Consider the following 12820-nt stretch of genomic DNA (forward strand, 5'->3'; position numbering starts at 1 on the left):
CCAATTTTTTTTCGCCTTTACAGTCAATATGACTTACGACTTTTGTGATGAAGTACGCGCTGGCAAAAAAATTTTCGCATAAAAATTACGTAGAAAGTTTAATTCATTTACTTGGCATAGAAAGTTTTATCGTACGCCACAGGTTGTTGCTTTATGATGCCTGTTTCCCAGTGTATCGATATTTGATAGCAAATTCAAGGTATCAATAACCGAAGATTCCTAATATAACCTTTCCCCTACATCAGAAAACTTGGAGGAGAGGAAAATGAGGTTTCCCAGCGTGAAGATATTATTGACACGTTTTTGCCTTTATTTGTTCAAAGATTCACGTGCACAAAAGTTTAATACTTCGATTGTGTCAACCTGTACCAGATACTTAGCGACCTTTTGCCGACTTGTACCTAACAGCATTTGTGAAAGGTATTACATAGCTGTCCATGGTTATTGTGTTATATTTACTTTAAAAATAACAATACTGTGTCCAGAAAAGTGCTTTTTTTTGTTAATGATTTTTTTGCCATTGCTGTTCTCTTGGTGTGAGTTGGAGTAGAGTTGTTGTCAAATTTAAAAACGTTTAACTTTTGTGTTATAACTTTTGCATCAACGTGATATGTGCACGTGCAAATGTTTTCACGATCTTGACGCGTGCAACGTTTGCTTATCGTAATCTTAACTCTTTGCCATACATAAAACGTTTGCTAAAAATTTTATTCAATTGGTATTTTCTGTCCACGAGTGACAGTCAACAGAATTCTAGTCGAAAAGATAGGTTTTTCCTTTTAGTATAAATTGTCTTTCGCACTATTTAGATCTGTTATAAACTATTTTGTTAAAAGTGTTAGCAAATTCAGTATTAAAAAAAAGCTAATGCTTAAAACAATTGGACTTTACGTTTTTTGATGGAAAAAAACATGTTTTTCTTTTTAGATGCTCGTTTTACAGTCCTAAAAATTTGCATTACGTGCGCAATATTACACAACAATGGAAATTGTGAGTGATGTAAACGAGTCGTGTGCCAGGGACGAGCAAAGGTTATTTGGCATCAAATTTCTAAGAAGAATCTTTAAATAAGAAGGAACGGCTTTCCTAAACCAATTCTGTTGGTACCAGGTGTCATCGTGTACAATGGCTGTTGCGAAGGGGGATTGTGTTGCGGTTTTATCAACAATTTTCCAATGGTTTGGTTTGTTTTGCTCTCGTTCACCTGTGGAAATCTTGGTTGTGTGGCTGACGACATTTGCTTGTTTTCTCACCTTGGGTCTTTACGAACTTTCTCTTATTCCTAATTTTAAAGATCTTGATTCAAACTTGGTAAGACTCGAAAAGTAAATATTTTTTAACTTGATGCTATTGTCTACACAGGGTCCATATTCCAAACTTGTAGTTTTGTTTTCCTGTAAAATTTGTAAGGAAACTAATTTCTTTTTTATTTGCTTCATACGCAAGTTTATAACTTCCCAACTTTAACTGTTTGGTTTAACATTTATTTCCAAGGCCGAGGATCATTTGAAGACGTGGGCATTTGGGACAACAAGTTATGTTTTGATGATTTCATATCTATATTATCGATGCAAAAAATTGGTTACCCAAGAATCAAGAGCTCTTGTTGGTTTGTAGTTTTTTAAAATTTCAAAAGTTATATTTTTATATAAATTATTGATCTGTTAATCTATTTTTAAACATTTGAAGTGGAAGATAATTATTTCAAAGTATAAATGTTTTGGTATACCAATGCCATTTTCAATACAGTGGAGTGATATAAAATTATAGATATTTACAAATATAATAATATTACATAAGTTACAAGTATCAAATTAAGAACTGAATAGTTTATCTATGTTTACTTATTTATTTATAAGAGGCATGAATGTGGAATAAAATTTGCTTTATTTTTGTAGGAATGACCATCATGCATATAATTGTGTCATCATTGATATTTATTTCAACAATGCTTGCTCTGTTTGGTAGAGATTGGACACATATCAGGTGACTTATAGTTTACCATTTTCATTTTAGTAAGTAATTTTTGGTCAAGATACAAATCAATATTTCCTTTATAGAGAGGCATTGCCATTTTGTATTCTTTTGATCGATATTAAAAAAGTGAATGTGATTGAAAAACTAGTTTTGTCTTCAACATCTATGGTAATTATTTTCAAAAATTTCAATATTTCTACATCGTATATTTGTTCTTCATTCAGAGTAACATTCATCTTTTTTCAATTTAGGAGGATGTCCATTTGAAAATATCCAAAGGTTCTGGCAAGATTGGACCAACACTTACATTGAATACCATTGTTGAAGCTTTGGTCATTTTGATTGGGACATATTCAGGTTGAATGCACGTTACTCATTGTTGTTTTTTTAACACAAAATGTAATCCATGACATTTCTTTTGCTTTTAGGAGTGAAATCAATCGAGATTCTGTGCATTCTTGTAGTAGTTGCAGTTATTGTAAATTATCTTGTATCAGTGAGTTTTGTACCCGCTGCTCTATCACTTTATGCTGAGGTTGGTAAATTTTTTTTCTCTTAACTAGGTTTGTTGAAACTTATGAGTAGAATTGTTGACACTATTGAACCCTTGTGATTCTCTAGTTAAGTCATGTTGACAGTTACAATGAAGGGAAAAAACTACCTGAGAAAAAAACAGATGAAAATGTTAACTATATATCCAATCCAGTTGTGCAACAAGTTAAAATGATAATGGTTTGTATTTTTCCATATTCTAAATGAATCTCAGGCAATTTCACCCGTTCTTTTTACACTTTATTGTACTTCTTTTGTTTAGTCAATTGGTCTAGGAATGGTCCATATACATCTGTACATGTCATCATTGGGAGAAAACAGCCGTGTAACTTTGGGAAGCATGCCTTTACATAATATTTGGGGGTGAGTGATAGGTTTTTGAAGCTGTTTTTTACACAATGTGACAAAATAATCATTAACATTGCTTTTTTTCAGACTTGGTGACATGTCAACTGAACAGGTAATTTGGTTAAAATGTTTGAAATCAAGAATATTCTTGAAATGTAAATGTATAATGTTCTGTATTAGGTGATTACTGTGACACTGGCTCTTATTTTTGCTGCAAAGTACATATTTGAGAATGACTATGTACGTTCGTCCACAAAAACAATCCAAAATGGTGAATTGTTTGATGGTACATTGAAAAATGGCACTTTGAAGAATGGCCTTGTTAAAAAAGGCAGTTTTAATTATTTAAATGGCAATCTGTCAAGAGTGGAAAACGATCCTGACAGTATGACTATTGCAAGAAAAGCATTGTTCACAATCGGTGAAGGATTACAAGAAAAAGTTTCTGCTTTGGTCAGCTCTGCAACTATGGCTGCAAAGTCTGCCACTTTAGACAATGTAAGAGTCACTTTTTCCACTTCAACCTAAAATGTAAACATCTTCTAAATTTTTACCTTGTAAATATGTTTTATTAACATTAGTCAAATCTTGATGGTGATACAGATGAAGAAATATTAAGAAAAATTGATGCAAAGTCAGTTGCCCTGCATCAGTTGGAGAAGAGGTTGACTGATTTGACTCGAGCTGTAAACATAAGGTATATTATCATTGTTGCTCAGGATAGGTAGAAATTGATTTACTTAAAAATAGATTTTTTTTTTGTTAGATGTACTTTATAAGTTAAACAAGTATCCTTTTATTTTAGGAGAATTGTTATCGAGAAAAAATTATCAAACAATGGTAAACTAACCAATTTACCCTATGAAACTTATGATTATTCAAAGGTGAGTACTCTGTTTCTTGCTATCATCATAAATGATGTTGTTTTCTTCCTCAAATATTGCAATCAAACTTTTGAATTTGTCTTTTGAAGGTGATTGGCTCATGTTGTGAGAATGTTGTTGGATACATGCCAATTCCAGTTGGTGTGGCTGGTCCATTGTTATTGGATGGTCAGGTATATTATGTTCCTATGGCAACAGTTGAAGGATGTCTGGTTGCTAGCACAAACAGAGGATGTCGAGCATTGGCAGTAAGCTTACCATTTTATTTTGTTGAAAATCATAACTTTTACATCTTATTTTGTTCTTAAACTTATTCTAATGAACTGTTGTTGTCAGTGTTTGTTTAAGAAATCAAATATTTCTTTTGCCAGTCTAGTGACGGTGTACGGAGTCGATTACTTTCTGACGGTATGACTCGTGGACCTGCTGTTAGGTTTCCTTCAGCATTACAAGCGAGGTATGAAATTATTACTTACGTCGCTACATTAGATTTTACATTGTGGATATTTCAACACGTCTACATTACTTTGTCTAGCGATGTAAAGGAATGGTTGAACAACGAAAAAAATTTTGCTGATGTAAAAGAAGCCTTTGATTCCACTAGTCGGTAAGACCATAAGTAAACTATTGAGCATGTTACGTACGTTCGTATAAACCAAATTACATGCATGCATTTCTTTTATAGAAATAAATCATTCACTGACTCTCAGTGCTGAAATATTCCTTCTTGTATTTTCTATAGATTTGCAAAGCTACAGAGCATAAAGTGTGCTCTTGCAGGGCGCTTGCTGTTTCTTCGTTTCAAGGCAACCACCGGTGACGCAATGGGAATGAATATGATATCGAAGGTACTATACGTCAACAATGTTATTTTGGCGAAAAAACGAATTCTTTTTTCTGTTTCGTAATGCTTACATCATAATTGATACTTAATTGATACTAACATTAATGTAGCATTAGTTTATTTAGTTTTTTTTATGTACTTTTGACTTGATCACTGATCCTTTTTAAGTATGTAGTTACAGACCGTCTTGTCTTTATGATATGTCACTAGTAAATCATCCAGTTACTATACATAACTTAAATGATTTTTTATCTTCTACTTTTCCTAGGGCACCGAGCGGGCTTTGGCTTATCTTCAAGATCGCAATCCAGAAATGGAAATTATCAGCATTAGTGGAAATTATTGTACAGATAAAAAGTCCGCAGCTGTCAACTGGATAGAAGGAAGGGGAAAATCTGTTGTTTGCGAGGCTATTATACCTGCTAATGTCGTATCTAAAGTACGTTGTATTGTAATGAATTTTATGTTGTACACGGGCATGAAAACTATACGGCAAAAATCATTTTCTTTTTAGGTTTTAAAGACATCAGTTTCCGCTTTGGTTGACGTAAATACAAACAAAAATCTTGTTGGTTCGGCAATCGCCGGTTCATTGGGAGGTTTCAATGCTCATGCAGCTAACATTGTGACAGCTGTTTTCCTCGCGACTGGACAGGTGGGCTAATGTCTTGGACGAGGTTTTCATCGAGAAATCTCAAGTTGAAATTTTGAATGCTGACTAGTGTATATTTTTGTTAAGGATGCTGCCCAGAATGTTGGTAGCAGTCAATGTATGACGTTGATGGAGAGATGTGGCCCTGGACAAGAAGACCTGTACATGAGGTTTGTCCGTACAAGTTGAACATAATGATTTTCTTACATTAGCACATTATTGCCTCGTATCAGTATTGGTTAATTTTGTTAATAAATTTATATTTAGCTGTACAATGCCATCGATAGAAGTTGGTACAGTGGGAGGTGGAACAGTCTTACAACCACAAGGTGCTTGTCTCGAGGTAAGTTTTTATTTGTAAATTGAATTGTGTACATGGTTAAGAAGTTTAATGTTTTTTACTAGAATTAAAGTGCCTAAGAAAGGAAAATTTTTCTATGTAGAGCTTTGAAAAGAACAGTACACATTTTGGAACAATTTATACATAACTCTTTTGAAATGATTACGCAGCATTTTATACCATCAATGCTTCCAACAACGAAGGGAACTGTGCTAGATTGAAGTAACAGATCACCTGAAAATACCATATATACCTGAAAATTCAAATTTCATTGTGTATTGTAACGTTATTAGTTGTGCAAATTGAATATTACAAAAACCTTAATATTTTGAGTATGAAAAGAGAGATAGATAAACTGTTTTAGGAAGTTTATTTTCATTTGAAAAGATCTCTTCATTGAAACTTTCATTGAAACGTCGAAATTTTCGTTTTATTCGCATTTTATAGGCACAATTATTTTATTTACTTTTTTATTCTTATGAACATTGTTCCAGTTCTGATTTATTTTTCATGTATTTAGATGTTAGGTCTGCTTGGAGCTCACAAAACTAAACCAGGCGAGAATGCGGCTCAGTTGGCAAAAGTTGTTGCTGGAACTGTTATGGCTGGAGAATTATCGTTAATAAGTGCTTTAGCTGCAGGACATCTGGTGAAGAGTCACATGACCCATAATAGGTAACGTGAAGTTTTCCGACAGTTTTAGAAAAGAACTCATTGCTATACATACAGTTAACCCCGTATAAGAACTTAGATTTTGAGAACCTGTCAGGCGAAAAATATTTTTTAAAACTTTTTTTTATGTATGAGAACTTGTTTAGGCTATGATTTCAAACTGGTTAATATTTTATTTTTATCACTTCTAAAGAGTTGAAACTAATATATGTATATGTCAAAGAAACGAAACCCTCACAAAGTTATGAAAATCCTTAAGAAGTAATTATTCACACCGAAAATGACTCACTTTTTCTTTAAAATAAAAATAATCTATTTAGTCTAACAGGGCAATGAGCTCCATTGAATTAAAAACCTGTTCTGGCTAACTTGAAGATATCTCGATTCATAAACACGGGCTTTTACTGTTAGTTATGTTGCGTTTCTTCAAAATGATTCACCGGTTGAAACATCAATTTCATTAACTTAAACGAGACTCTGTATTATAGGTCCAAGGTTGACTTAAAAGATATGATAAAAGTATGTCCACTGCCATAATAGAAATAATCAAAGCGAACATCATCATGGTTTTGGATTTAATCTGACAGCGAAGCAGTGATTTGCTCAACTGTGATTCATACTGCTACGTTTCCCACTTTTGGAAGTAATGGAACAAGAACATTCCCAGGAACGTTTGCGGTTTGCCCAGCAAATAGAAACTACACGATGCTTCAATGATGTGCACACTTAATTTATTGTCACATAAAACTGTTAAATGTTCATTTGTATCTGAAAGCTATTAAACTGTTGAAGTGAGTTGTTTTTAGTGCAAAGCTGAATGGAAATGTTACAAGATATTTTGTGTAATATGTGTATATTATTAAATTACGTAAACTTTCGTAACCAAATGGTTTTTAGAATTCCAACCTGTTTATTGTTTTTATTGCAACATATACAAGGAGTGTCTTTTTTAACGTTCTTTGTCAATACTTTTTTTGTACCTTTGAGTCAACCCTTTTTATTCAGCTTTGTGTCTACCTTTATGTCTATACTTGTGTCAACATTTGCGTATACCTTTATGTCTACCTTTATGTCTACCTTTTTGTCTACCTTTGTGTCTACCTTTTCGTCTACCTTTTTGTCTACCTTTGTGTCTACCTTTGTGTCTACCTTTTTGTTTACCTTTTTGTCTACCTTTGTGTCTACCTTTATGTCTACATTTGTGTCTACCTTTATGTCTACATTTATGTCTACCTTTATGTCTAACTTTGTGTCTACTTTTTTGTCTTCCTTTTTCTTGGATGATACCTGAAAAGGATAAAGCCATAAACGCAACCATAAACTCATCTAACTCAGGAATAAGCAGTAAGAAAACTTGCATTATTTGACTGGCTGAACAAATTTGTGTGTGATTTGATTTGCGTCATACTATGAAACAATGGTCAATTGTAAATTGCATTTATGAAAGGAGAACAATTTGTGTAGAATCACCGTCATTTGTTTTGAGGATTCCAAAAACGCATAGTTATCCGGTAATTTGTATAAATATGAATAATGACTGTAAAACAATCAGGTGAAAATAATCCATAATATTAACATGCTTAAAGCGGCTTAATTCGGTCTGTGAACAAAACTATGATTTATTTTAACTGCTTTGACTTATCAACTACTAGGTGTCATGGCAAACAGTCATTTTGTATTTGTCAAGGCGACAAATACAAAGTAAGAGTTTTGGATAGTTGTGCAGAGCAATGTAAGTTTGGTTCTTCTGATGGAATAGATGACTGTATACAACGTTAAATTTTCTGCTCATTAACGAAATACTTCTTATTTGATTGTAGATCTATTAAATTGTATTCCCATAAACAGTGAAGATTATCAACATCTGTGAATGTAACTAAACAAAAAGGAATCTACGACTTCGAAAAAGCTTGTCAAAAAATGTTCTCACTAAGAACAGCTAAAGTCAATGGTTATTCCAGTGATCCACGTTGGAGACTCTTGGTAAAAGTCGATCATTTGGCATAAACAAATTAAGAGCAAGTTGAAACATTACCGATATATGTGAGAAATTACGGATGATGACAGACTACGCGAAGGAGAGGGATCAAGTCAAGGTTTATACAACATGAACAACGATGAAACAAAGCAAAAATCAACAAAGCAAGCTGTACGGAAAGGGAAAAAACACAAAGTCAGCCACAGTCCACTTAACCACTTTTCCAGTTTTAGTTTGTTATCATGCATTTAAGAAATATCTACGGTATTCTTGAACAATACAGCTCAACATCCATACAACGAAGCAGCCAACATATAGCTATTAATGTGTAATAATGAAATTACAGATACCAACTAAACTCGTGACATCTACGTGAAGATGCTCCTTCTGTTCAGCTCGCTCATCAATCATCCAAAAAGACTCTTAGCTGCCTAAACCAATACCAAGCAAGAAATTTTCCATTCTCAACTTCAATATTGTTTGAGTGACCGAAAGACGAAAAGAAAATCCACAAGTGCCATTTATGAAAATTTACCAACAACTTTTGATAACAGCTGCTGAAAGAAATGTGAAAAGCAAAACCATTGTGAAATATGCTACAGAAGTACTTGCTTCGATATCATGCGTAAAAAAAGATCTCAAGTCTAATGTACTCCTGTTGTGTGGTAAGACTACATACGATAAACAAATCTCTTTTGCAACTAAATGCGTTTTGATTTATCTCTAATGTTCTTCTTAAAATGTCAATGGTTTAAAAGTTGATGTTAACAATGTATATTTACTTAATACGAATTATATTTTTTTAGTACTTTAATTAATACACTGTCTTAAAATGACTAAACTTGCCATCTTTCTCCAACTCACTTACTGGTCGAGTGGGTAGGTAGAGGTTTCTCAGGTTGTGGTGTGAGGTTCGAATCTTCGAGGGTCAATCAGTTGTTGTTGGGCTTGGTGTGTTGAACATAAGACTTTCAATAACCGAGTACCGTGAATGTCAAGAGCACAGTAAGGGCAGATAATAGTGTACACGAGCTGTACAAATGGCAATTCTATTGTTGGTTTTTAAAGAATGGAATGCGAGACTTAGTATATTTTCAGAAAAAAATCCCAAATAAAAAAAAAGAAAAGGGGATTTGTTGCAAAAATTTTGCCCTAAAAAAACTAAGTCTTTTGATCAAATTTCTCTATGACTTCCCGAAGGAAGTCATTTTTTAATAGTCAGGAAACAGAGGGCAAACCGAACGCCCTTTCACATCCCCTTCTAACCTCAACCTTGCACTTAATCCTCAATCTACAACCCTAACTGACGACGACACCGGGACGAACCAAGGACCTCGTGCATTGGAGGTCAGACAGAGCCTGTCAAGCCGGAAGCTCAACAACGAATACTAACAGTTTCTTGGCATATTTCCCCCTTTTTTTTTAACTTTGAAGTAGAAATATACAATATACAAGGTGGTCTTGAACCTTAGAAGGTGCAACTACATTAGTCATGACTTTACCTTAGTTATTTACGTATTATTGAACTCTAAAAAGCTAAAGAGAACGAAGCGGTCTCGAACCCGAGAAGGAGTGATCATCAAACCGTCATCTGTACCATTCAGGCATGCGAGAGAGATGTGACGTCGATGAAAACATATCAAGTGTTTCAACAGAACAGCATTTATTGCCTTTCATTACATAAGGCGCCTTAGTTTATAACCTGTTTTGAAAATATGCCTTCGACGGCATCATAGCAATAGTAGAACTCTAAAGGCAAGGGCTTCCTGATCGAACTCTAAGCAATAAATCTTTACCATGAAGAAACAAGAGGAACAAAGTAAGTCCAATGGCATCCATTGACATGTGGTGCATTCGGGTCATGACGCGCATGTCCTTAATCAATTTTTTCCATTCAAGAGTATCGTGAAAAGACTATTTTCATAGATATTTTTTCTTGGGTTTCCCGTCGTCAATTTTAATGATCGTCATTTCAAACCTTTCTGTCTAACTTTGTGTCTACCTTCTTCTAGTCTACCTTTGTGCCTACCTTCTTGTCTATCTTTGTGGATGCCTTTTCATAGGACAAATTTCTCATTTTGTTGAACACCACGACATTTGAAAAAATTAGTCATTTAATAGTCGAAAGTAGTCAATGTAATCGAAGTAATGGAATGTAGAAAGGGAAAAAATTTTAAAAAGCTGTCATTGCATAGAAGACGATATCATAAAAAGGCGTCATTAAACTCTCGACTGTGTGGAACCAACACCAACAGTCAAAAATTATGGTTGGTGCGTTTGATGATGATAAAATTTGGCATTTTGTAACGTTTGTTACCGTCTGTGGGCATTTGTGTAACGATCAAAGGGCACTTTCGTAACCAAAGCAGGCATTTCTGTACCGTCAGCAGTTAATTTGGTAACGATCATAGGGCACTAAGTCGTCATTTCCTAGGAGGAATCGTAATCGAATATAGTCAATGGCCTCAAATAGAATAGACGTCTTTTCAGAAGTTGTGTCATCTGTTCTGGTCAAAATCTGTTTCGTCTTACCTTTTTATGGGAGACGACATTTAAAAAAGTTGTCATTTTATGAGGAATAGCATTTAAAAAAAGTTGTCATTGCATAAAAGACGATATCATAAAAACGTCATTTCATAGGTTTCTTTGTCCTTGTTTGGAATTATTAAACCCTTGTCTTTGCGCGACCAACACTAACGGTCAAAGAAAATATGGTTGGTGCGTACGATGATAAAATATAGTTCAGTTAGTTCAAACATAAAGTCCAATTAACTCGACGCCATTACATCGGGAAAAATGACCAAAGACATGCTCGTCACTGCCCTGATTTACCACATGGCAATGCGTGAATTGACTACCTTCGATTACATTGACTACTTTCAACTATGAAATGAATAATTTTTCAAATGTTGTGTTCAACAAAATGAAAACTTTGTCCTTTGAAAACGTAGACACAAAGGTAGACAATCCCATTAAGGTAGACAGAAAGGTAGACCGAAGAAAGGTAGACACAAAGATAGACACAAGGTTTGAAATAACGATCATTAAAATTGACGACGGGAAAGACAAGAAAAAATATCTATGAAAATAGTCTTTTCACGATACTCTTGAATGGACAAAATTGATTAAGGACATGCGCGTCATGACCCGAATGCACCACATGTCAATGGATGCCATTGGACTTACTTTGTTCCTCTTGTTTGTTCATAGTAAAGTATTTATTGCTTAGAGTGCGAAGAGGAAGCCCTTGCCTTTAGAGTTCTACTATTGCTATGATGCCGTCGAAGGCATATTTTCAAAACAGGTTATAAACTAAAGCCTTATGTAATGAAAGGCAATAAATGCTGTTCTGTTGAAACACTTGATATGTTTTCATCGACATCACATCTCTCTCGCTTGGCTGAGCGGTACAGATGACGATTTCGTAATCACTCCTTCTCGGGTTCAAGACCGCTCCGTTCTCTTTAGCTTTTTAGAGTTTAATAATACGTAAATAACTGAGGTAAAGTCATGGCTAATGTAATTGCACCTTCTAAGGTTCAAGACCACCTTGTATATTGTATATTTCTACTTCAAAGTTAAAAAAAGGGGCAAATATGCCAAGAAACTGTTAGTATTCGTTGTTGAGCTTCTGGCTTGACAGGCTCTGTCTGACCTCCAATGCACGAGGTCCTTGGTTCGTCCCGGTGTCGTCGTCAGTTCGGGTTGTAGATTGAGGATTGAGTGCAAGGTTGAGGTTAGGAGGGGATGTGAAAGGGCGTTCGGTTTGCCCTCTGTTTCCTGACTATTAAAAAATGACTTCCTTCGGGAAGTCATAGAAAAATTTGATCAAAAGACTTAGTTTTTTTAGGGCAAAATTTTTGCAACAGATCCCCGTTTCTTTTTTTATTTGGGATTTTTTTCTGAAAATATACTAAGTGTCGCATTCCATTCGTTAAAAACCAACAATAGAATTGCCATTTGTACATCTCGTGTACACTATTATCTGCCCTTGCTGTGCTCTTGACATTCACGGTACTCGGTTATTGCAAGTCTTATGTTCAACACACCAACCCAACAACAACTGATTGACCCTCGAAGATTCGAACCTCACACCACAACCTGAGAAGCCTCTACCTACCCACTCGACCAGTAAGTGAGTTGGAGAAAGATGGCAAGTTTAGTCATTTTACGACAGTGTATTAATTAAAGTACTAAAAAAATATAATTCGTATTAAGTATATATACATTGTTAACATCAACTTTTAAACCATTGACATTTTAAGAAGAACATTAGAGATAAATCAAAACGCATTTAGTTGCAAAAGAGATTCGTTTATCGTATGTAGTCTTACCACACAACAGGAGTACATTAGACTTGAGATCTTTTTTTACGCATGATATCGAAGCAAGTACTTCTGTAGCATATTTCACAATGGTTTTGCTTTTCACATTTCTTTCAGCAGCTGTTATCAAAAGTTGTTGGTAAATTTTCATAAATGGCACTTGTGGATTTTCTTTTCGTCTTTCGGTCACTCAAACAATATTGAAGTTGAGAATGGAAAATTTCTTGCTTGGTATTGGTTTAGGCATC

At 34.4% G+C, this 12820-nt stretch overlaps 1 protein-coding gene and 1 long non-coding RNA gene across 2 annotated transcripts; both read left to right on the forward strand.

Moving 5' to 3' along the window:
* The first annotated feature begins 1022 nt into the window (after window positions 1–1022).
* LOC124459523 (3-hydroxy-3-methylglutaryl-coenzyme A reductase-like) lies at window positions 1023–7174 on the forward strand. The gene is made up of 22 exons (XM_047008973.1): window positions 1023–1311; window positions 1495–1609; window positions 1899–1986; window positions 2061–2145; window positions 2229–2334; window positions 2406–2512; window positions 2599–2709; window positions 2792–2892; window positions 2965–2989; window positions 3058–3375; window positions 3459–3574; window positions 3683–3761; window positions 3851–4009; window positions 4133–4218; window positions 4297–4368; window positions 4504–4609; window positions 4874–5044; window positions 5120–5260; window positions 5345–5427; window positions 5525–5600; window positions 6118–6272; window positions 6758–7174. The coding sequence occupies exons 1-22, from the start codon at window positions 1126–1128 to the stop codon at window positions 6804–6806; spliced, it is 2535 nt and encodes an 844-aa protein (XP_046864929.1). The 5' UTR covers window positions 1023–1125; the 3' UTR covers window positions 6807–7174.
* Window positions 7175–7443: 269 nt separating this feature from the next.
* On the forward strand, window positions 7444–9083 carry LOC124459533. The gene is made up of 2 exons (XR_006953692.1): window positions 7444–8001; window positions 8090–9083. It is a non-coding gene; the product is annotated as an uncharacterized LOC124459533 (long non-coding RNA).
* The last annotated feature ends 3737 nt before the right edge of the window (window positions 9084–12820 follow it).

The sequence above is a fragment of the Xenia sp. Carnegie-2017 genome, unplaced genomic scaffold (genome assembly GCF_021976095.1).
Source record: "Xenia sp. Carnegie-2017 unplaced genomic scaffold, XeniaSp_v1 HiC_scaffold_13, whole genome shotgun sequence".
Lineage (NCBI taxonomy): Eukaryota > Metazoa > Cnidaria > Anthozoa > Malacalcyonacea > Xeniidae > Xenia > Xenia sp. Carnegie-2017.

What these genes read in the sequence shown, in the direction of transcription:
- LOC124459523 (XM_047008973.1), top strand. Translation starts at nt 1,126, where the DNA reads ATGGCTGTTGCGAAGGGGGATTGTGTTGCGGTTTTATCAACAATTTTC. An exon ending in AGAGATTGGACACATATCAG is followed by an intron (nt 1,987 to 2,060) that starts GTGACTTATAGT and finishes TTTCCTTTATAG; the next exon opens with AGAGGCATTGCCATTTTGTA. An exon ending in AACAAGTTAAAATGATAATG is followed by an intron (nt 2,710 to 2,791) that starts GTTTGTATTTTT and finishes TCTTTTGTTTAG; the next exon opens with TCAATTGGTCTAGGAATGGT.